Raw genomic sequence first — 22,968 nt, 5'->3', positions numbered from 1 at the left:
CAATCACAGCAGATGGCCCCGCCCCTCCCTGAGCCTGGTTCTGTCGGAGGTTTCTTCCTGTTAAAAGGGAGTTTTTCCTTCCCACTGTCGCCAAAGTGCTGCTCATAGGGGGTGATATGATTGTTGGGCTTTTCTCTGTATGTATTATTGTGCGATCTACTGTACAATATAAAGCACGGCTGTATAAATAAAATTGATTTGTGTAGAAAAGCGATTTAAGTGACTTTGACCATGGTGTGATCGTTGGTGCTAAATGGGCTGCTGAACTATTACAGACCACATCCACAAAATTGTCTTAACGCACTTTGTGCCCCTGAGTATCAGATGAGCATTGTCCGAACACCACAGCCTACCTGAGCACCGTCCGTCCCTTTATGACCACAGGTCTGCAGGGGTGGCATGTCACAAAGCTCGGATCATCCCGGACTGGTTTCTTGAACATGACGGTGAGTTCATTGTACTGGGATGACTTCCACAGTCCATTGCATCACTGGTGAAACAGGAATGTGTCGCTCAGCGATGATTTGAATTAATCTTTCTTACACAAGTTTAAAGGTGCACGGACGTGTTACAGTAGAGAAGTAAAGGCGAAGAACAGATTGCATGAATCGCATGCTTTAGCCTTCTTCATTATGCATTACATATATTCCTGTCTGTTCCTACAGAGACTGGCTTAGTGTTGTCTAAAGCCAGCGTTCCCTTTGTTAGACACATTCTTGTTGGCACTGCTTTCTGTGCCCTTTGTTTCCCTGTCAGTTTAGCCTTGATCAAATATTTATGTTTCCACGCTGAACTCCTCACCCTTCTTCCCCAGTTGGTGTCTTCTTGCCCCGTCTCTGACGACATTTGCACCTCTGTTACCCAGCACCACCGCTGCCTTTCTGCCTTTTCTGCGTCTCTGGCGTCTGGCTGTGCTATCTGACCTTTCCTCTTCCTGTGCTGCTCTGTCACCCTTTTTGTTGACTTTCATGTTCTGCGTTGATTAATTGCAAAACAAGGGAAGTGTAAACTAAAAGTGGGGCTTGTTGTCAGACAAATTAGTGGTAGTAAATTCTGGAGCTTTGTCTTTGAAGCCCTGCCCGTGTGCGATGGCCTCCGGGTCACTGTGTTTACTACAGCTGTGAAAGTCGGATGTTTTGTGTATCAGTAGGAAAGGTGTACTTCTTTGGGACCTCACAACGCTAATGGTGCCGCTCTGTGAAAGCTCAGTGGTTGTTGTGTTGTTGTCAATGTGTCCTGTTGATATTTTATCTACAAATTCATGATTCCCAGAAGAATAATTGCGCCGACGTCCTGCACCACTGTAGTGCTGATGGCTTGGATCTGCATTCATGTTTCGTAAGAACCAAAAAATGTCATTTGAATTCTTTTTATATGGAGGGTATATGACAGAGATCTGTGACAGTAAAAGCGCAGCTCTGGATATTCTCGTCCATCAGTGCCTCGTGTTGACTAAACCTGAGGTGTTTTATTTTAGCTGAATCATCACGATTGCAAATATCAGTGCCCTGAGTTATAACAATGTAGTTAAACAAATTCAACATGATAACATGTCCTCATAATCATCAGTCTGCACACGAATGGGAAAAAGAGATGACGCATAAGCTTAACCTCATCGTCACAGTTTGGTCCATATGTGACTGATGATGGGTACTTTTAGCTTCCTGCAGGTTTGATTAATGACTGTCTGCTCCGCTGCAGCCAGGTCCACCCTGCACGCATTTTACTTAAACCAGTGTGAGTGCATTCGTAGCTATACACGGCACTGGAAACACTTGATGCGAAACAAAGGATTTCCTGAAAACAGGAGGCAGACCAGCTCACCTGTAACACACACATCCTTGTGTACAGCGAGTCTGGGAGATAATCCTGGTTTGTTTCTTATGTAATATGGAAACAAACTCAAATATTTGTTCTGTCTGGCCTTATTTCTTCCACTTCTGACGCAAGTTTGTCACAAAATGAAACTAAAACAAATCCTCGGGATTTATAAGACAGAACAGAAAAACTTTGTTGAGATGGAGCCGGTCAAAGGTCACCATGATCCCGTTCTTGTGAATGCAGAACACCTGGAGGAAATATCTTTAAATTTAGCACAATTATTGCATCAGATTCAGGAATAAACTGAGTAGAATTTGTTGGTCAAAGGTTAAACATCTTCTGTGACTTCACACAAACTTAAATGAGGACACAACCTGTTAGATAATCGTGCAAATGATAGAAAACGTGCACTGGTGTCTAACAGGATAAAAGAAGTGACGCTATTATCTACACAAATAGGCAAAGATGTTCTGCAAAAAGGCTTTTGTGTCTGAACTTAAACACCGTGTTCACTAATCAACGAGGAGGCGGAGACCGTCTCAGTGTTAATGCACAAAATCCCTTAAAGGCTTCATAGGACACGAGTCTGGCCTAGAACCCACGGACACCAGTGCTGCGTGTCCTCGTTAACGTGCTGTGCCAGGCCGTCGCTGCAGCCGCCTCAGCTGCTGCTTGTTTGTGGGTCTCTCAGCGTTTGGTTTTTGCATTTAAAAACTAAAAAGCGTGTTTTTGTGAGTTCAGGCTGTGACGTGCATTTGGACCTCAAAGAATTATTACCGCGACACAAGCTTCACCTCTGAAATGTAAGAACACGTGTGTGAAACTGGTTGTCAGTCACCTGCAGCTTCGAGTTTCTGAGGATGTTTGTATAACGATGTAACTTTTGTTTAACCCTGTAAAGCTGAACGTCTGGTAAAATAAAAACAAAACTGCATAACTAACATCAAATGGTTGTTTATTCTTTTATTAAATATACAGTATTTACATGAATAGTAGCCATGAAACAGTCAGAAGTTGAAAACACTGCAAATAACACGACTTTTCACTGTGTTTCTGTTGTTCTCCTGACATCTTTTTCATGTCCAAACGGATCCACAATAATCATAAAAGCAGGCTTCTGTTTCCTGCCACAGACCGGACGTGCTCAGCCTGCTTATGACGAGAGAAGGAAGCAGTAAAGCCTGAAAACAGCACCGAAACTGGGACAGTTCATGAAGACTCAGCTGTTTTTCTTTCTTTTCTTTAAGCTGATCATCAAAACAAAGTGTTTTCAGTCAAATTCATGATTCCTCTTTTTGACATCCAGTGTTTACGACTTCGAGCGACTCGGCTGACGTGACCACGTGTTTATGACTTAATGGACGTCTGTACTGTCATCCAGGCTACGTTAGCATCTGTTTCTCACAGCCCAGTGAGCAGCTGTTGTCTGAGTCTTTGTTACATTTTTAATGTCAGCGGGACGAAATTTCATCGTCAGCAAACAAAAGTATTTTTCCAGAGTCAGTTTTTCTACCTGCACAGAGAGACACACAAAAGGACACATGCACACCTACTTCTTACATTTACCTGGGTACAAACATGCTTCAGAGCAGAAGTTCAAAAACACACGATGCAGTTACTATATGGAGGCAAAGCATCTGCACACTCTAGTATATACACAGGCTTTAAAAAACAACGTCCTGAGCGCTGTGGGCTGGATTTGCCTCTCTCCTCTCTCTGACCACCAGGACGCATTATTTCATTTCACCTGGAAGATAAAACATCAAAAAATTGTAAGCAAAGTAAGCTGGACGTGTAAAGGTCTCATCCCTGCTCAGCATCAGTATTTTATCATTGTCACAGGGATGATATCTGCAGGCTGATGAAGCTTCGAGCTCGCAGTCAACAGCAATCTGAAGGTTTACCGTTGGAGCTTTGAAGATGCCGGTTATTCCTACAGAAGTCCAGTTAGTTGGAGTGTGTCTGCCCTGCAGCGAGGACGCCTGAAAGCCTGCAGGTTTAGCGCCGGGCTGCAAAACAAAGGGCATTTAACGTTAGAACAGTCAGAACATTAGTGCAGCTTTCTTTTGTCATCTCGCTTCTCCATCCGCCCTGCAGCTGCTGCAGATTCTCAGATTCCTGTCCAATTCCCCCTCACCACCTCACCTCTGCACTGACGTCTATGTAATCACCAGATCTGCTGTGATTTCACAGCTCAGAGGTGGATGACACTCCGAGGAGGATGTGACATGATTACATCTCTGCTTTTGGGGATAAATAATAATTCCGATTGGAGGGAAATCGAATCTTCATCAGCTGAGATTCAAGACTGAGTCAAATGTAAACACAATAAGTGAACATCTGTCCCGAGTCCTAATCAAGCTCTCGTTCTGTGACAGAGTATTCGTTTGTTTATTTGTTCGTGTCTTTTACCTTCATATTGGACAGTTGTTGTCTCAGTTCTTCCTTCTCCTGCAGTAATTTCTCAACCTGTGGAAAGTACACACGGTGTAAGTCAAACAGTGTTTGTGTCGAATATGAAACTGCAGGATTTGCACTCTTAGAAAAGCAGATAAAACAGGAGTAGATGAACATTTGCGTTTGCTTTGTAACGACACAGTGGCTCTCGCTTCCCGTCCACCCAGACCTGATTTACCTTATCATCATGAGCTTTTTGTGCGATCTGCGACTGTTTGGACGTTTTTTCAACAAACTCCGAGTGATTGCGTTGACACTCCTCGAAGTCGGAGATTAAGTGTTTGTTTTTCACTTCCAGCTGACTGGACTTTTCTTGAATTTCAGACACCTGAGAGCAAAACAACACAATTTTATTTTAATCTTGGACAACATATGAGTAGATAGAATTCTTTTTTGCTTTCCCTGCTGCAATTTTGAGTAAAAACATGAAAAATATCAAAATATTTATGACGTTTCGAACGTTTTTAAGCTGTTTTGAGAACTTTGACCTGACACTTTCAAGGCGTCCGAGGCTCATTTTAAAGTGCTGCATCAGCAGAGACACATACTTCACGTCTGCTTTACCCTGGCACTGCCTCACAGGACATCTGTCTCTTTAGCTGCATTTATCAGCAATGATACAATGCAGAGACTTCCTCCCTTGAGAAAGCGGTTTCCCACTCAGATTGTACTCTGGGATGTTCCACAGAATTAACTTCTTCAGGGAGAGTTCAAAAGTTTAAAGGCTGAAAGTCTGACCTGAAAATAAACACGTCCTCTCCCTCAGTAGTAGTAGTAGTTAATTTACTGAAGCAAACCTCTTTTATGCAGACATCTCTCTGCCACGTTATATCTCACTATATTTATCTGACCTTTCAGAATAAAATGAGAACTGAAATGCCTATCACCCCTTCTTTAAAAACAAAAACAGATCTGGTTGATTGTCTGATCTGATGCATCTCTGAGTTGGCAGCAGCTGCACCAAAGAGTGATTTGAAAGTATTAAAAATGGCATTAAAAATGTTAAATTACCATTTTCCCCACATTGTCGAGATAAACCTGGAACTTGTTCTCCACGTCTCTGGACAGGTTCGTGCAGCTGTTTTTGATCTTGTCCATGTGCTCCCGCTGGCTGCTGCAGGTGAGGTGAAAGGTGAGCTGGTGAGGAAACAGTTTGTTAATCCGGTCCAAGAATTCTCTGGTCACCGTCGTGATGCCTTCTAGAGAATTTGCAAAGTCCTCTTTGCACTTGCTGGTGGAGGCAGAAAGAATAAAATAAAACGCTTTAACTTTGCTTATTTTTCAGGTTGTTTCAGTCGCACACGCCACACACACCTACCTGGTGTACAAGGCGTGCTGCTCCCTGAGAAAGGTGTTGTCGCGCCGCAGCTCCACCACCTCGTCGTTGAGGCGCGTTCGGTCTTTGACGGCTGTGTCTAACTCATCCCGCAGATTCTGCACCGTCTGGGTGAAGTTTGAGTTGACGACGTCCAGCTTGGCCTCCTGCTGATCGTAGAGTCTCTTCAGATTACTCAGCTCGCCTGGAGGGTTCAGACAGAAACTGTCAGAAAGCGACGATTTCACTCTTATTAAGGCCAACTGCAATAATGCTAATTAAGGCTTAACGCATCATTTATTAATGCTTCAGAGTTATTAGATAACGAGTTTCCAGATGGTTTGCAACATGTTTAACTGTTTGGGCAGATCGAGATCAACCTCCGCAGCATCAAGACTCTTTTAACTGTTCAACTTCAGAGTGACGTCTGCAGACACTGTTTGTGTTTCATGTTTGATGAGACGATAAATGCCTGAGAAGAAGAAGATGGCACTGAGGTACATACTGCTCGTGCTGCTTCTAGTGATATGGGGCTGTATCGGAGGGAGGGGGCGCCGTGCTAGGTTCAGTAACCTGTTGCAGTCCTCCTGTGAAGAAAACACACACAAAGACATTTGATTCACGATTATGTTTTCTTGCACTGGTGACCAACGGGGAAGTGAACTTACAGACTTTTTCTTCAGATCCTGCTCCGTCTTGTTGGCATCAATCTGCTGCTTCGCCATCTCTTTCTCCAGAGCTGCTCTCTCCTCAGCGCGAGCCTTCAGCTGAGCTTCCAGCTTACTTTTCTCCTTCCTCAGCTCGATGTTGTTGTCACTCAGTTTATTGAAGCCCAGCTCCAGCTCCTGCAGGATAACAGCACTCAGCATCAAAGCCATGCTTCTTACAGCTCTACACATGATGGTAGAACAACTGGGAAATCACGTAAAATACTAAAATAATTAGAATTAAAATATTTACAGTGAAAAAAAAAAACACATTAATGGTTTCTGAACATGACATCACTGAAATCTAAGAAAACCTCTCAGAAAATAATCCTACTAATAAGCTGTTGTATTGTTATTCAAATGTCTTTAAAATATTTGAACGCTTCAGTTTAATAAACCTAACTTAGACCAGCTCACTGACCTTGACCCTTTTATCTGCTGCAGTCTTCTCCGGCTGTCCGTAGATGACAAAAAGCACCAAGCTGACGATGATGAGCGACTGGATGAGAGAAGAAAAGAGGAAGACGATCCTCATGTAGTAGCCGCAGCTCTTCGCTTTGGACTTGTTCAGGTGCCTTACCCCTGGGCTCAGTTTGGCCCGAGAGTAGCTGGAGCTGTACATGACTGACTACAGAGAAATTATTTGTCCATAAAGAAAATCCGCAAGTATTCCCCCTGGAAGATGGAAGAAGTCGAGCGTGCAGTGAGGTGATGGTTTCCCGGACTTCTGCTCACCTTTTACAGCTCTGCAGCCCTGCCGATGTGAAGAAGCAGACAGGCACAAGTGGCAGGCAATGATGGACGTAAACAATGACCCTTAGGTGTCCAGAAGGGTCATGTTTATAATTGGTGCTAGAGGCACACTTCCTGCCCATCCCAGCCCAACCTCTCCTGCCTCTTCCCCTCCCGTCCCTAATCAGCCTGTGTCGCAGGACAGCCTCCTGCTGCAAAGCTGCTCAAGTTATCAGAAACTTTCCATGGAACGTTTGAAACAAAAATAAGTTGGTGTGATGGGAATTAGATTTAAAGATCTTCAAGACATAAATACATTTAAAGCTTTTCAACAAAAACTGTAAGAAAACCGTCAGTTCTAACAAAATGTGCTCACGCTGCCTAAACAAGTCGCCTTTGCAGAGGCTGCAGGCTCTCCTGTAGTGGAATCTACGAACTCTATTAAATGACCTTAAATTAGGGTTTAAAATAAGCGAGCAATCACTTCATTGTGTCTCGGTGGTAACGGGTCGGACCCGCTTTTGCATTCAGAAGCACCTTAATAATAATTTGTGGCACAGAAACAACAAGGTGCTGCAAACATTTCTCAGGGATTTTGGTCCATATTGGTGCGACAGCATCACAGTGGCATCAGAAGAAGGTGCACTGCAGTCATAGATATGGACCCAGCAACAACACCCAGGCTGGGCTGCAGCGGGATGGGTCGATGATTTGATTTCATGCTATTTGCAGCAGAACTCAACATTTTTCTAATCTTCTGTGGTCCAGTTTCAATCCTCAGGTTCCTGTTGGCAGGTGAGGCCTCCTGCTGCTGGGGCCCATCTGCCACAGTCGTTCATAGATGCTCTTCTACAAACGTTGGTTGAAGCGCTCTGGTTTCTCTTTGTATTACTGTACAGTCTTGACCTTACAGTATAAAGTAACAGTTGTAATTTGCCACTGCATAAATAAAACCTCTTTTTTAACACTAGAGATGCATGTGCAGTAAAATCCCAGCAGATCAACAGTTTCTCAAATACTCCAAGCAGCTCAGCTGCATCAACAACCACGCCACAGTCATAAACTACATGCATCATATTTTCTCAGATAAATATCCAATCAGTCAGGACTCATGTCCACCAGAAGCACAGACGTTCAGTACTTTAGTAAGACTGCTTATGTTTTTTTTTACCCATGACTCCATGAGATATAAAAATAATGAAGAAACAACAGGAAATATTCCTATTTAATTATAGCTGCTGCAGACTGATGTATTCCCCTGGTGCTTGATGAACAATATGAACCATTTAAGGAGTAAAAGCAGAAAATGCCAAACAAAATTTTTTTCCCAGCATATCCTGTCTTGAACGAGCACGGAAAGGAGTCGTGGTAGTGGAGGAGTGAAGGAGTGAAAACAATAGGGACCTGTCATTCTGTGGGGATGGGGAATAACAAATTCCCCCCGCAGAGCGCAGACACCCTTCACCCCCCGTCCCACCCACGGCATCCACGGCAGAGCCGGTGACGTCAGGCGCAGTCGGGTCAGCCGGGGAAGGGTGTGAAAGGGGAAAGGGCCTCTGAGCCTGAAGCTTTCCTGCTCCCTATTGTCTCCCTGACAACCTGTCCTCAGGTGGAAAAAACTTATTTATGAGGCATGTTAAGAGTGACAGAAGACAACGAGTCGGGAAAGAGGTGTTAGATAACGTGAACAAAAGCAGGAAACCAAATGGCTGAAGACCGTGATAAGACACCTTTTAAGATAACAGACTAGACATCTTTGAGGTGACGGGAAAACATATTTTACAGCTAAAGCGGTGATTCTCAACCTGGGGGACAGAGCGCTGCAGCTCAACGAGGGGAAAATATGGAGCGGAACCAAACTGAATATGATAGAGACATGACTGATGCCGTCAGTGCTTCACTAACATTCAAACACACGTGAAGCATCAGAACAAGACTGAGAACCTCCACACTGAATTAATCTTCATGCTACAACTGGAGAAGACTTCCTGTTTACAACGGTGTCTGCTGCTCGACTGCTCAATCACCGCCATAAACACGAATATAAAGACATCTGAGCTGCAGTGAAATCAGTTACAGCTGAAGGATCCCAGCAGAGGCTTTGCTGCCATCTCCTGACAAAAGCTAGACATTAAAAAATGACATCAAACACACGAACACGACAAGTGTCATTAAACGAATGTTTTTAATCTGCAGAAACAGTTTTACAAACGTCATCTGTACACAACGTGTTTCGAGCGCATCTACGGGCAGTGCAAAGGGCCGTTTTTACAATCATACCCTTTATTTTTTCATTGCTTATGTAACATAACGTAAGTGTGACAGCTAAGAAAGAAAACAAGCCCTTATAAAACAAAGTAGATTAAAACAGAGGTACAGGCAGGATCACGTGTCTCTGATTCATTACTTCAAATTAAGGTTCATTAGTTTCCCGATCGCCTGCTTCGGAGCAGTGTGGTGTGTTAGAAAGCAACGAGGGATGAATGATGCTTTTACACCGTTTAGCTGCTCTTTTATCTTTTTCTTGGATTCTGGGACTTTTAATCATTCTCACGACACCTGCAGCTAACAGCTGCATGAGTTCTGCAGCTAAGATGAAGGAAAAAAATCACTCGTCTATTTTAGTATGGACATACAATGTCTGTGCAGTTGACAACTTACCAAACCCCTTGGTTATCCTTAGATCTACACCTACATCCCAAATAATACATGAATTACAGCAGCTAAGAGAAAAAATGGTCATAATGTGGAGGAAAAACCCAAACGCGTGCGTGTGGATTTCACAGAGAAGCCAGTGTCCCATTTTAAACTGTTGCCTCAATGTCCTGGGGGTCGTCCCCCTCCAGCAGGCTGTAAGATGCATGACTCTGGAAAGGCCTTTGTAAAGGGTGAGCCAGAAGTTTGGCCATGCAATTGTGCAGCTCAATGGCGGGTCCGCCTAAGGAAACCTCAAAGCGGTAACACATGCCCTTAGAGTCCAGGTTACTGAAAGAGGTGTAGTTGTCCTGGAGAAAAAGCAAATACTCAGTTTAAGAGTATGCAAGAGAATATCAGGTGAGACAGTGTAAAACAGCTTTTTACATACAGAATCAAAAGGCCGGTGCTGGTTTTTAGTGTCAGTACTGCAGTTTTATCATCACTGGGTGTGAACACGAGAGCAGCAAAGGGTTTGAAGGTGAGTCGGGCGTGCAAAAGCTCCACAGCCCAGAGTTTGGCATCGCTGTCTTACAATGTGCAGAAAACTTTTTAAGCTTGGAGGCATAGATGGTTCATTTTTTCAAATATATATTTTGGGGGGAGCTCTTAGCCTTTAATGAGATGGGACAGTGGAGAGAAGACTTTTCAAACATGCTGAACACTGACGAGAAACAAGGACGTACTTTATGTTTAGACAAGTAAAGGTTTGGATTTATTCAAAGGTTACAACATGCACTCACTGGACCTTGTTGGTACCGCTTGTCTCAGCTGTCTCAATCCTTTGGGTCACTGATTCAACAAAACGCTGGAAACATTTCTCAGAGTTTTTGGTTCTTCTTGACGTGATAGCATCACGCAGTTGCTGCACAGTCATCGTGGAAATCTCCCGTTCCACCACATCCGAAAGGCCAACGCGCTCTAACGGCAGAGGCCATCTAAGTGCAGTGATTTCATCGTCACATTCAAGAAACCAGCTTGAGATGATTTAAGCTTTATGAGATGGTGCGTCACGCTGCTGGGAGCAGCCATCAGGAGATCGCATCACTGTGGTCAGCAAGAAATACTCAGGGGTGTCCAACTCCAGGCCTCAAGGTGTCCTGCAGGTTTCAAATGTGTCCTTGATCCAACACAGCTGGTTTAAATATCTTGAAGTTCTCCAGAGGCCTGGCAATGAACTCATCGTTTGATTCAGGCGTGTTGTCCCAGGGTGAGATCTAAAACCTGCAGGACACCCTCGAGGCCTGGAGTTGGACACCCCTGCTTTAAACGATTCTCAGCTGGTACTAAAAGGACCAAAGTGTGCCAAGGAAATATTTGCCACACTCCAATCTTCTAATTTTGTTGAAGCTGTGCGGAGCGTAGCCTCAGTTTCCTGTTTGTAACTGACAGGAGTGGCAGCCACTGCGCTCTCCTGCTGTTGTAGCCCGTCTGCTTCAACATTAAGGCACCAAAACACGTCACGTTTAAAGTGACTTAAATCACCTGCTATGCTGACATGTGATTGGCCGATTGGATATTTGCATTAACAAGCAACTGATCACGTGCACCTAAGAAAGTAACCAATGAGCGTATAGTGTGGTTTGTGTAATACTTGCTAGCTCAAGTTTGTTGTCAGTAAAGCACTCACGCACAGTGTGCCATTATTGTGTCGTCTTATCCACTGAACTAACTTATTTTAGCAGATTTGATCTTGATCACGAGGTATTTTATGTTCCTCTGTTTTCTTATTCCTCATGTTAATAATCATCCACACGTCCCCCCCTTTGGTAGGACAGTAACTGCATCGCTGTGGCACAGCATGAAGCTTGTTTGACTCCTTTAACCACCCGGGCAGTGACAGTCTAAGGCTGCGGTCAGTTTGAGACTGGATACTATTTGATCCGATGGTTTATGGACCGAGACCTCTGATGAATGTTTCCAGCACCTTGTTGAACCTGTGTCATACAGATTTAAGGCACTTCTGAAGGTAAAAGGGCGTCAAACCTGGTACATGGAGCTGCTGCACACAGTTTGAACCAATAACCCTCCATCACCAGCTTCTGCACTCACCCTCCAGCTGGTCTCATCCCCCTGCTCTTCCACCCCGTTGTGCAAATAGACCACGTCGAAGAAAAAATATGGCGACTGCAGCATTTTCTGTGACAGGACAGAGAAACACAAAGTGCACAGTCAGGAACAGGTCCCACGTGTAAAAACTAAAATACAGACACAAAGAGAGACTGTGCTGTACTTACACTAACAGCCTCAGATGGGTTGAACTGCAGCTGCCCAGCATGACGGCTGTAGATAAGCACAGTCCGCACCACATACGGAGGCGGGATAGTCTGAATATTCTCCATCAACGGCAGCTCGATTTTCTGACGTCTGCAAAGGCACAAAATGAGCAAACAGTTGAAACACTTATGTGTTTAGAAGCTAAAAAAATTGCATTTTTAATCAAATTTACAGCAGATCTGTTACTTACATGACATTAAGGAGATCTTCCAGGTCTATAAAAGGGGAGTTAAGGGTCAAAACCAAACATCTAGAAGTTACTAGCATTTTTTTGTCAGTTTCAGTTTAAGGATACTGAAGGACTCGCACACGTTGGTCTCCAGGTCATACAAGCAGCTACACAGCTCCCTGGGATCAGAGGTAAAGCCTGACAGCTGAGATATGTCCACAGATGGATTAAATGACGTTACATTAGGGAACTGCATTCAACCGCCATAGACAACAACAACAAAAAGGAACTACATGATCATGCCCAAACAAACGGCTAAGAGTGTGTTGAGTCTTCTACATTTTTTAGAAGTCACACATAAGAAAAAGCATCTCGTACTCACCCACAGGGCGTCATCGTTGACGACCACCAGAGCAAACTCGTGCCGTTTGTCAATCTTGTGTTTTGTTCTGACAAACATCTCAATCATCTTCTGGGATATGTTCAGAGCATTCGTTTTAGACCTAGGTTGAAAAACAGTCAAATTAGGCGGTGAAACTTTGACGACACACAATGAAGTTTAACATGCAGCCGCCTACCCGTTAAAGGACTCCAGCTTTGGCAAAGACATCTCTTCAGAAAGATCTAAGCAGATAATCTGTCATAAAAGAGAAGAACTGACAGTGAAAACGACTTTTTTTTTTCTTGTGACTCTTCAAAAATCAGAAATGCTAAGTGGACCCACCACTTTCTCTGGGCAGTTTACACGGGGCACTCTGAGCTGATACTCTGCCGGTGAAGGGACGGACGTGGTGAGTGTGGGGTGCTGCTGTGTGGACTTTGGCCTGTCTTTGGTTGACACGGCCGTAGTGGACAGTGGTACCGCAGCACTGGCCGCAGCAGTCGCACCTGTGACGGCAGTAGGAGCCACAGCCTGAGCCGTAGACACTGAGATGGTTGCGGTGGTGGAACTTGGAGGGCTGTCGCTGGTCGAGGCCTCACCTTCTCCCTCCACACGACTTCCCACGGCAGGCTGAGATATGCTGGGGTTCCCGTTGCCTCCGAGGCTGCCAGTGCTGCTGCGTCGGTCCTCAGCACCCTCTGGGTTGGAGCGCGTTCGAGGTCGGAGCTCTACAAGACGCTCCTCTCCATCTGCCTGGCCGGGCTCTGGTGTGTCCATTGATAAAGGAGGAAGCTACAGAAGTGGAGGTGGTGAGGTGAAGTTAGTTATTCTGGCTCTCAAAGATTTCTAGCATTTAACAGGTGATGGAATCACTTGACATTAAAAGGCTGGTATAATATTTGTAACTTTGCTTGCTGTCCATCCTTCACAAAGACCAACAAGTGCAAATCCACCTAAAATCCTAAACACGGGCTTCTCATAAACGACACCGCGTGTCCCTATCTTACAGAGGGCACATTTACACCAGACCACCACACAACCATTCTCATCAACTTTAAAATCATATTTCTACTTTCAGTACAAACTCAGTCCAGTGTAAAGTTCATTTTACACACAAGGACTGCTTCTCTGCGTGTTAGCTCGAGTGTTATGTGTAGATAAACGCAGTGGTGTATATTTACAGGAAATATTATTAATTGGCAAAAGCTTGAGTCAATGCGACCAGAAAACCTGACAAAGTGCTAAAAACCACAGCAGACAGAGCAGCTGATGCTCCACGGCTGTAGCAACATTAGCCGTTAGCATTAGTTAGCTTTAACTAAAACAAATACGTCAAATCAGTCACTCTGTGAACTGAAGTATAATTTTTACATTTGGAAGAAGAAGAACAGACACTTACTTAATTATTACGACAGGTCTTGTATTTATATACGGTAACAACTCATTGAGGACTGAGAAATATTCCAACAGCGAGCTAACATTTGTTTTGAACGGACACTTCCTGAACGGAAATGATATGACCAGAAACTGGAACGGGTACAATGGAATTGTGGGTAATGAAGTTTATGGATTGTGGTGCTCAAAAACAGTTTTGCTGACCTAATAATATAGTTTTTACTGCAGTAGCAGTAGTAGTAGTATCATAAAAAGCTTTGTTTGAGTCCACAGATACTGTCATGCATAAGTAATCGATTGATTTATTGATGTATTGAATTTATTCTACCAAAGTGAGTCTTTTACTATATTTTTTGCCAACACCGGTCTGCAGATTGTATCCAAAAAATAAACAGGTAGCATTTTCCTGCGTATATATCACATTTTAACCAAATAGAATAATTCACACCCCCTTTGGTCATAATCAGACATAGAAGCACACTACGGACAAAACAGGAAAGGACTCAGAGTGAAAGGGAATGGGTGGGGATGACTTTTCCACTTACTTCACCCATCACACAAAACAGTGTTAGGCAGACATGGAGAGAGCAGACTTATTACAGAGACTGACTGACTCTTGGAAAATATAATTACACAAAATAGTAGGACGGAAGAAAACAGACCCTCATTTTGTCAATTTTTTTTTTTTTTTTACACACGTGGTAAACTGAGTCACTTCTGCAGTCACACAGATCAGCGAGCATGGAGGTAAGTTATGATGAAATGTTTGAGGGATTGTTTTGAAGGTTTAGTGAGATTGGGAGCAACATAAATCCAGTTGAGCTTATGATATGTGACACAGTATATGAGTTTGTAATGCAGTTCAAAGCTGTCACTGGTAAATGCCTAATGCAGATGTCGCATGTTGCTCCAATATGCCCCATAAGAGAAGAACTGTTGTTTGCAGAACTGCTGCAGCCTCATAATAGAGACTTTTAGATGATTTAATCTGCCCCATTGATAAGGCAGGGTAAGACTTTTTACTGTTTGAAAACATGCACTTTGCACATAAGTAATAAAATCCACAAATCTGAAATCAGAGAGTTGGTCTGACAGCATGCGTAAAGTCTTTATTCCCCCTTTTCATGCCTAAATGACTTTTCTCTGACACTGACTGGGAATAGTTTGGTAATGAGGATAAGGAATTTCAAGTATGTTGCCAACTCTGGCCTGCACCATATATACGTGTGTTATTAAAAAGATGTATGTGTTTAATTGTTTAAAAAGTACATTTTCATTCTACATCTGACTGTAGTTGATTCCATAATTAAAGAGTAACATTTTGTTCTGATTCAACATTTTGTGTCTGAGAGATTTGTTCAGCGTTCTTCATGAAAACAATAGATGGTTCGGTCCACAAATATTTGCTTGGCAGGAAGTTGGATGTCAGGATGTTTTAGTTTCCTCCTTTTCCGTTGCTCAGAACAATAGCTGCCAAACATGTTTGGCTCAATAGCGTAACAGATTTTTAATGCTCATACATTATATAATTAAATTACTTTGCTGTACTCACTGAAAGGTGCTTGTTCACAGGACGGAAGAAGGCTGCATACATCGGGTGTGATGTGTGTTATTATTGGTGCACGCAGACGTGACAGATTGCAGAAATATACAAAAAAATACAGCAAAAAACTAAATGAATGGGTCCACCAAGTTATTTTTTCTTTCAGTCCAAACACGACTCCATGTTTCTGTAGGATTTCAGGCGAGGCAGATGTGACAGTCTGGATGCAGGGTCAAGGTGTGACAAGGAGGCGATGAGCCCGAGTGACTATATCTCCCTCTACCACGAGGGCTGTGACCCTGCAGTCATCCTCGAGCCTACACCAGCAGAGCTGGCTCAGTGTGAGGCTGAAGTGGGCACGCTGCTCAACATCATTGCTGAACTGAACAAGAAGATGGGGTCACTAAAAGCTCCAAGGTAAGCGAGGCGCCCGGCGCGACGGCTGGATTTACTGCAGCATCACCTTTGGCTCCACTTTGACTTGAATACTAATGCCATCCTTACAAGACACCTGAAATCTGTGGATTTGTATTCATCCTTGTGGGCAATACCACACATATTTTCACATTAATAGGGAGTTTGATATTCAACCTATAGCTCGTGTAAACGCACTACTCTTGCAGTGAACCAGATGACACGAGACCGCCGGCTCCATCCAGGCCTCTGGTTCCAGATCTTCTGTCTCACCGGCTCGTTAGAAGCAGCCCAGAAAGAAACAGCCCAACATCTAAACCTCCACTGAATGAGCAAGGTTGGCGTTACCATAGCATCACTCGTTCATCAGCAGAGCTTATCAGTTTGGATGCCATGCACTTTCATCCAATCCAGAAGCTTCCACCGATTAATATTTTATGTTTATGTCCTTTATTGCATATTTTATGTTTGTTTGAGCATCATATACTGCATATATCCCTGCACCTTTGCTTTCTATCCACTAGGAGGCAGTGGTGTTGTCTGGAGCAAACTGCAGGAGGTTTTATCATCAGTGGAGGACTCCATCAGCTTCAGAAGGACCTGGGCGGCCCCCATCACAGCTTCTGACCAGGAAAAGCACAGAGAGCATCTGAGAGCAGCTCAAGAGAACTGGGTTAAAGCCAGCCAGGTATAAGTTAAAAACAAATAAGAATAATCACAATTAAAACATCTATTAAGTAATTTAAAGCTGCAAAGCCCAAGAAAAAGAGCTTCAGGTCCATATACTGGCTCTTCTTCTTTCATAAAAAAAGAAAATGCAGCAAGGATCAGTTTATGAGAAAAAAATGTCATTGTTCAGACTGTCTTTAGACTCCCATCAGTCCCTTTCATGATCCTGCTTCATTTCCAACAGATATTGGAAGAGATGGAAAGAGAGTTTGGGATTTCGTGCCGGTCGAGCTTCCCAAGAGACCAGTACCAGGAAGACATGCTGGATGGGGACAAACAGGAGTCTGCTCTCAGAAGCCCCCCACAGAGCAGCATCAGCCAGGTGGAAGAGGAGAAGAACAAGGTGGGAGAAGATGTCTCGTACTTTATTAGCCAGAATGAATCTCGTTCAGTGGACAAAGATCCAATAAACACTACAAGAGACTGACAAGAATCAGTGCAGCTGCCTTTCTCCTGTGTTTCAGCTGGTTGGTCTCCATAAAGCCTGGAGGTCTGGCGGCCACATTCCTTCCTACCGGCCCACTGCTGGGGCCCTAAGTCCAGACTGGGCCTCGCCCCCCTATCCCGGTTCACCTTTACTCCACAGGAGAGCCAACAGAGCTGTGACGCCTCTGACTGTGGGTGGGGATGGATCTCCACTGGGATCAGTTAACTCGGGCAGTCTCTGTCCCAGCCCCCTCAGCCTGGAGTCTGAGACAGAGCGGCTCAACAGGTGGGAGTGATTAGCAGCTTAGAAGGTTTAGGAGTTATAAATAAAAATAAAAACTCGACTACCACATTGTTGACACACGCTGTCCCTGTATTTACATGTATGTAAAGAAAGACACAGATACAGTTTCACTTACTAGACTTATGACTACATGTTCTTATAACCTCCCACAGCTCATTTAAAGATTCAGGTAGATATCTGTAACACTGGTTCTTATCACCTTTCTGCTTTAACAGAGTACTCAAAGCATTTTATACAACATGCCACATTCACCAGTGCTTTCTATTTAACATTCACACTCCGACTTGGGATTAGTTTTTATGCCCAAGGATAATTAGCATACAGGCTGGAGGAGCCAGGGATCGAACCACCAACCTTGCCATTAGTAGATGACCTGCTCTGCCTCCTGAAGACCGCCTCAAAGTGCTTATAAGGGTCAAATCTCAAATCTCACTGGTCTGATTGATGATGTAATTGCTGAAGTTTAACTCAACCAATCAAGTAAAGCAGCTTCTTCATGTGTTATTTTGATCATTAAAGCCATTTCACTCTTAACCCCAACCAATCACAGCAGATGGCCCCGCCCCTCCCTGAGCCTGGTTCTGCTGGAGGTTTCTTCCTGTTAAAAGGGAGTTTTTTCCTTCCCACTGTCGCCAAAGTGCTGCTCATAGGGGGTCATATGATTTTTGGGTTTTTCTCTCTGAAGCGCCTTGAGGCGACTTTTGTTGTGATTTGGCGCTATATAAATAAAATGGAATTGAATTGAATTAATCCCCTCATCCTCACTCACTTTACCGCAGATGCATCGAGAGGCTGAAGGCCAGAAACGAACGTCTCACTGCAGCTCTGGAGCGAAGGAAAGGAGAGTCGGAGCAGATCAATCTCACGCTGAACAGGCTTGAGTCCGACTGCTCGGCCCTGCAGATGGCTCTCAGATACTGGTACCAATAAATATTTCTGTCTGTGTCAACGCTGGACGAGTTCGTTATCACCTGTCAGAAACCATCAGCACGCACAGGTCGGTTTAACAGTATTAGCAAGGTCACGTTTTGTGTTTTGCGACTGACAGTGAGGAGTGTGAAGAGGCCTACGGCGAGCTGCTGTCGCTTTATGACGCCAGGAAGCAGCAAAGCAGTCCTCAGCAGAGTGTCTCAGCAGGTGATGGAATACCGAGTTTTAATACTGCTCGCACCAAAGAGCACTCACATGTACAATATACGGCTTTCAAGCATTAGACACAGTTGTGTTCTCTCTTTTTCCCATCATCAGAGCCGGTCGGCGACAGTCGGGACCCAGACAGTCCATTAGCTCAGCTGAGGAAAATGGGCACTGAAGAGCTGTCCACCTCCTTCTCGACAGCAGGGGTCACAGAGGAGACGGAAACAGCGAGTCACACCGGGCAGAGGTGATGTTTTAAAACGCTTACACACAACAAAGCTGACGAAAGAGTTCAAGATCACCGTGTAGGAACTTCAAATATGCAAATTTCTTGGGCTGCGCTTTTGTCAGCTTGTTCACTGCAAGTAACCCCACAGGACGCCCGAGCCTGAGGATCGGGAGGCGGCTCTCCGGCAGCAAATTGAGCGCCTGAAGAGGGACCGGGCAGCCATTTGCCTCCCTAAGCCAGGTCCAGGAGCAGAGGCCAAACTGAGCCCACCTGGACAAAGAGGGGGTCACATGACTAAAGACAAACCTGATAACAAGAAGGAGAAGGCTTCCCTGTTTTATGAACTGATCTCAGTCAGGGTATGACGTACATTACAATCACACCATGGCCAGGAAAAAAAAATAAAAGCATGCAAAACTATGGATGCAAAGAGATTATGAGTGAAACAGATTTATTCAAAGTCAAGTCAAAGTCAACTTTATTGTCAATTCTGCCACATGTACAGGACATACAGAGAATAGAAACTTCGTTACTCTCAATCCCTAGATAAAATAGAAAATGAACATTTAAATATAAGAGTGAAAAAATGCAAGTAAAATATTTTAAAGTAAAAAAAATTAAATAAAATTAAATAATATAATACAATTTTACATATAACAAGAAAGCTATACAATATACAATATAAGGGTAAATGACATTGAGTGCAAACCAGGCAGAGTAGTGCAAATAGGCAAATAGTGCAAATGGAGATTTAGTAATGTACGGTAAGAGATAGTGTAACAACAAAGCAAAATTCTATGAAAGGAGTAAAATATTTGCACAATTTCCTAAAACACTGTTTGCATAGTACTCTAAATACATATACAGGATATAGTGGATGAGACGCCATGAATATACAGATTATAATAAATTCATAATAACTCAAACAAAAGTGCAAACCAGCTAAACGAGACAGAGTTTCATGAATTTACATGCAAACAAAAAAGAAAAATCAGGGGACACAACATCAGGATATTCTAAAGAAATCTTCATGCATTGACAATCTGAGGTAATATTTATCAAATCAATAGAGGAACCAAAGCTGGGCTTTGGTGCCTCTATCCAATCATGTAGCTGTCACTCTTTAAATAACCGCTTTTGTTCAGGAGGAGATGTCAGATCTGCGAGCTTTAATCCGCCTCAAGGAGAAAGAGCTGAGGTGTCTGGAGTGGAGTTTAATGGGCCAGAAGGCTCAGGGAGCAGCTGGAGTCTTCATCCCAGAAAGTCTCCAAGAGGAGGTGGAGGATCGTAGGACTGAACAACAGGTAGGATACAATCCAGATGGGGTTTTTATCCTTTCTTTTTTTCAAATTGGAAAATAATACAAAGTCAAGGTGAAACGAGCAAGAGGGAGCAGGACGCTGGTCTACTGTGACAGACCCGATTCAAATATGGGTGCCCCACGTGGGAAATCACACATCTACAAAAGCAGAATCCCTCCAGGCCAGGAAGGATATTTTGGTTCCACAAGGTCTTCTGCTGAGCTGTCCTGTCACTGCAGCACAGATTCATGCCGCGCATTTCTGTCATTGTCAAATGACAAAGAGTGGAACAGCTCCTTTAGCTTTCCTTCCCCCCGTGATGTTAATTTGCACTGGCTCTTTGCCTCCAGATTACAAATGTGAATAGCTTTCAAACTTCCTGTGCTGCACGCTGCCTGGTTTCTGCAGACTGTGTCCTGTTTGGCTGCTTCACCTAAAATCTCAGTCAGCGCCCAGGCCGTGTAATAAATGCTGCGTGTACATGCAGGCGTCTGAACCAGCTGATTTTGCTCAGCTGGAGAAATTAGACCCAAGTATTATGTTCCTGATACGGTCAATGATAAAAACAAATGATGTTAGAATCAGAATACGTTTGAGGAAATTATGCGGTCACATCGCTCTGAGACAGTAAGAGCAGTAACTGACCTCCGGCAGGGATGGTTCCTCTGTCTCTCACTGAGCGTGCTCCTGTCACTGGCCAACACGTCATGTAGTGGGTGGGAGGTATCGTCCAGCGTCGTCCTTGTCCTGGACAACGTCCACCTCTCTGACACCCCTTTGAGAGTCCAGCTCCATCCCCACAACACTACTGGCCTCGCGGAATGATTTTATTCGGTCTGTTGGACACTGAACTGCAAGAAATACTCTCGACCAGCAGCCCCAGCCTCATAGTAGCTCGTATGGTATGAATTAGAAAATCTCAATTAATTGCATTCACAAGGTTTTGAGAAAACTTGACCTCTGACCTTGACCTTGAGGTCAATATTGGGATATCAAATCCACCTCATTTTCAAGCTATCATACTCACAAACTTCGGTGTCCACGGCCAACAGTGTCCCATCAGCCTTAAAGTGTAAAAGCACTTCAGAGCTAAAAACACGAGACATTGCATGATGACAGTCTGGCGCCTGGAGCCACAGCTTTAGATTAAAGTGCACATACGCCAGAGGAGAAGTGAAGACACCTTTGGGACTTTGGGCGTTATCTTAACTGAACGTTGTGTTTCAGAGGCTCTGTGAGAACGCAGCGAAGCTCGGTTGTGAAGGGGACATCGCTGGTTATAGGACAAGACCCATCCTGAAAGAGCTGCAGGCGGTCCTGCAGAGGTGAGGGTTGGATTCTGTCTTTTCCATACCTGTCGGTGTCATATGGCCTCTATATGGAAGCACTTTAGCTCTTGACAACTTCTAGTTTCGTGTTTTAACAATAAAATCTGATAATAATTATGATAGTAATTATCTGGATGTTGAATATGTGGACGTACTTGAATATAATCAGGTTTGAAAATGTGTCAGACATCTCTTGGCCGCTTTGAACTGTTGCTTAGGAACGCTGCAGACTTTGCACATAAAGAATTTCTAGCTGTTTCTCTCCACGATGTGCTTCAGAGAGCACCTTTTCTCTTCTGACCTAGAGTGCTGAATACTTTTAAATAAAGCACTCCTGTTAACACAATGCGTCACAGCGGCCCTAAGGCCAAGGACGCATGTTAAATATGAGTCTGTGAGTAAACATCTTTTGTGCTTGCAGCAAAATGAATAACCTCACAGCATGTTTACCCACTGACCTCACTATTTCTTTTTTCCAGGGAGCAAGCCTTGAAGAAGCGGCTGGCTTTGGTCCATGAGTCACTGAACGCAGCCGTCTCAGACAGTTCCTCCCACAGGAGGGACAATGCGGAGCAGATAGCTCGCCTCACACAAGCTCACAGGTGAATGGAAAAAGAAAGCTGCTGAATATACTTCTTTGGTGTCTGTTCATCAGGCCCTTTGTGCTCAGCTTGAGTCAAAGTTAAAAAGTCATGTGGATCTTTTCGTCGCAGCAAAGCCTTGAGTTCATACCGTCAGATACGGAGGAAGTATCGGGAGCAGGTGTGGCGGCTGGAGCAGAAATTGGCGGCCTCGATGGAGAGTCGACACGGCCAGGGCGGAGCTGCAAAAGCTGCAGAGGAAGCCTTGGAGTGGAGGAGGGAAGAGACTGTTTTATAAGACATCAAGTCTTCGCTGAAAGCCATCTCGACATCCGTATCTTAATCACATCAGCTACATGTGTAAATATGACGAGTATAGCTTTCTGCTTTTATCTAGTTTATATTACATGCTTATATTTTTAGCCTTTTTCTGGGCCTGTAAAGAATATCTATTTATCTAGCAATCATTAATGACATCCAGCACTTTCTTTGGCTCTTGGGGGGTAAAAAATAAAAGATAGCACTGTGATTTCTACCTGAACGGTTGTGTAAGATTTATCAATAAACTGAATTGGACTCTAAAGCTTGGCGTCTCTAAAAGGATCCACATCAGACAAACAGCTGTGACTCAAAGACTGAGCCCACTAAAGGCCTCGGGACTGACCTAACAGTGCACGCGTCCATTTTCCTGCAAACACCAACTGCACGAAGCTGCTGCCAGGCATCCTTCCTTTTGTGACAGCGGGGTTAGTAGTCGACATAGTAGCGTAACTACTCGTTTTCTAAGCCTCGCCTCACTCTCGTATGTCTAAACTTACCTTGTGTATAGTTATCGTGTCTGGAAATATCTGCCTTGTACATTTATGCCGTAATCCCGTTATACTGAGGAACATTTTATGCAAGGTTAAACATAAGGTTTCCATAATGCAGTCTGCACCCTGAAAAGTACCCATGTTGTTTGTTTTTCTGCTAAATCACTAGGAAATGACACAGTCTTTAAATTTACTTACAGTATAATTATTTCTTT

The 22,968-nt window shown here is 43.9% G+C and overlaps 3 protein-coding genes across 3 annotated transcripts; 1 reads left to right on the top strand and 2 right to left on the bottom strand.

The window, feature by feature from the left end:
- Nucleotides 1-2,759: 2,759 nt before the first annotated feature.
- On the bottom strand, nt 2,760-7,154 carry plvapb (plasmalemma vesicle associated protein b). Its single transcript, XM_005733158.2, has 9 exons — nt 6,722-7,154; nt 6,262-6,438; nt 6,099-6,180; nt 5,597-5,798; nt 5,290-5,509; nt 4,457-4,606; nt 4,234-4,290; nt 3,726-3,830; nt 2,760-3,568 (listed from the first exon to the last, which is right to left on the bottom strand). The coding sequence occupies exons 1-9, from the start codon at nt 6,920-6,922 to the stop codon at nt 3,560-3,562; spliced, it is 1,203 nt and encodes a 400-aa protein (XP_005733215.1). The 5' UTR covers nt 6,923-7,154; the 3' UTR covers nt 2,760-3,559.
- A 2,044-nt stretch (nt 7,155-9,198) lies between these two features.
- Nucleotides 9,199-14,078, bottom strand: babam1 (BRISC and BRCA1 A complex member 1). The gene is made up of 9 exons (XM_005733157.1): nt 13,954-14,078; nt 12,897-13,346; nt 12,751-12,809; nt 12,555-12,675; nt 12,299-12,377; nt 12,194-12,218; nt 11,964-12,093; nt 11,779-11,865; nt 9,199-10,037 (listed from the first exon to the last, which is right to left on the bottom strand). The coding sequence occupies exons 2-9, from the start codon at nt 13,329-13,331 to the stop codon at nt 9,837-9,839; spliced, it is 1,137 nt and encodes a 378-aa protein (XP_005733214.1). The 5' UTR covers nt 13,332-13,346; nt 13,954-14,078; the 3' UTR covers nt 9,199-9,836.
- Nucleotides 14,079-14,475: 397 nt separating this feature from the next.
- On the top strand, nt 14,476-22,524 carry ushbp1 (Usher syndrome 1C binding protein 1). The gene is made up of 14 exons (XM_005733156.1): nt 14,476-14,696; nt 15,686-15,909; nt 16,116-16,243; nt 16,431-16,594; nt 16,820-16,978; nt 17,100-17,347; nt 18,145-18,285; nt 18,414-18,502; nt 18,614-18,749; nt 18,880-19,090; nt 19,877-20,035; nt 21,260-21,357; nt 21,840-21,962; nt 22,074-22,524. Exons 1-14 carry the CDS (start codon nt 14,691-14,693, stop codon nt 22,237-22,239), a joined length of 2,052 nt encoding a protein of 683 aa, XP_005733213.1. The 5' UTR covers nt 14,476-14,690; the 3' UTR covers nt 22,240-22,524.
- The last annotated feature ends 444 nt before the right edge of the window (nt 22,525-22,968 follow it).

The sequence above is a fragment of the Pundamilia nyererei genome, unplaced genomic scaffold, assembly GCF_000239375.1.
Source record: "Pundamilia nyererei isolate P.nyererei 1_Seehausen unplaced genomic scaffold, PunNye1.0 scaffold00050, whole genome shotgun sequence".
Taxonomy (NCBI): domain Eukaryota; kingdom Metazoa; phylum Chordata; class Actinopteri; order Cichliformes; family Cichlidae; genus Pundamilia; species Pundamilia nyererei.
The sequence above is the reverse complement of the archived record's forward strand: the minus strand, read 5'-3'. Positions and strand labels throughout refer to the sequence as shown.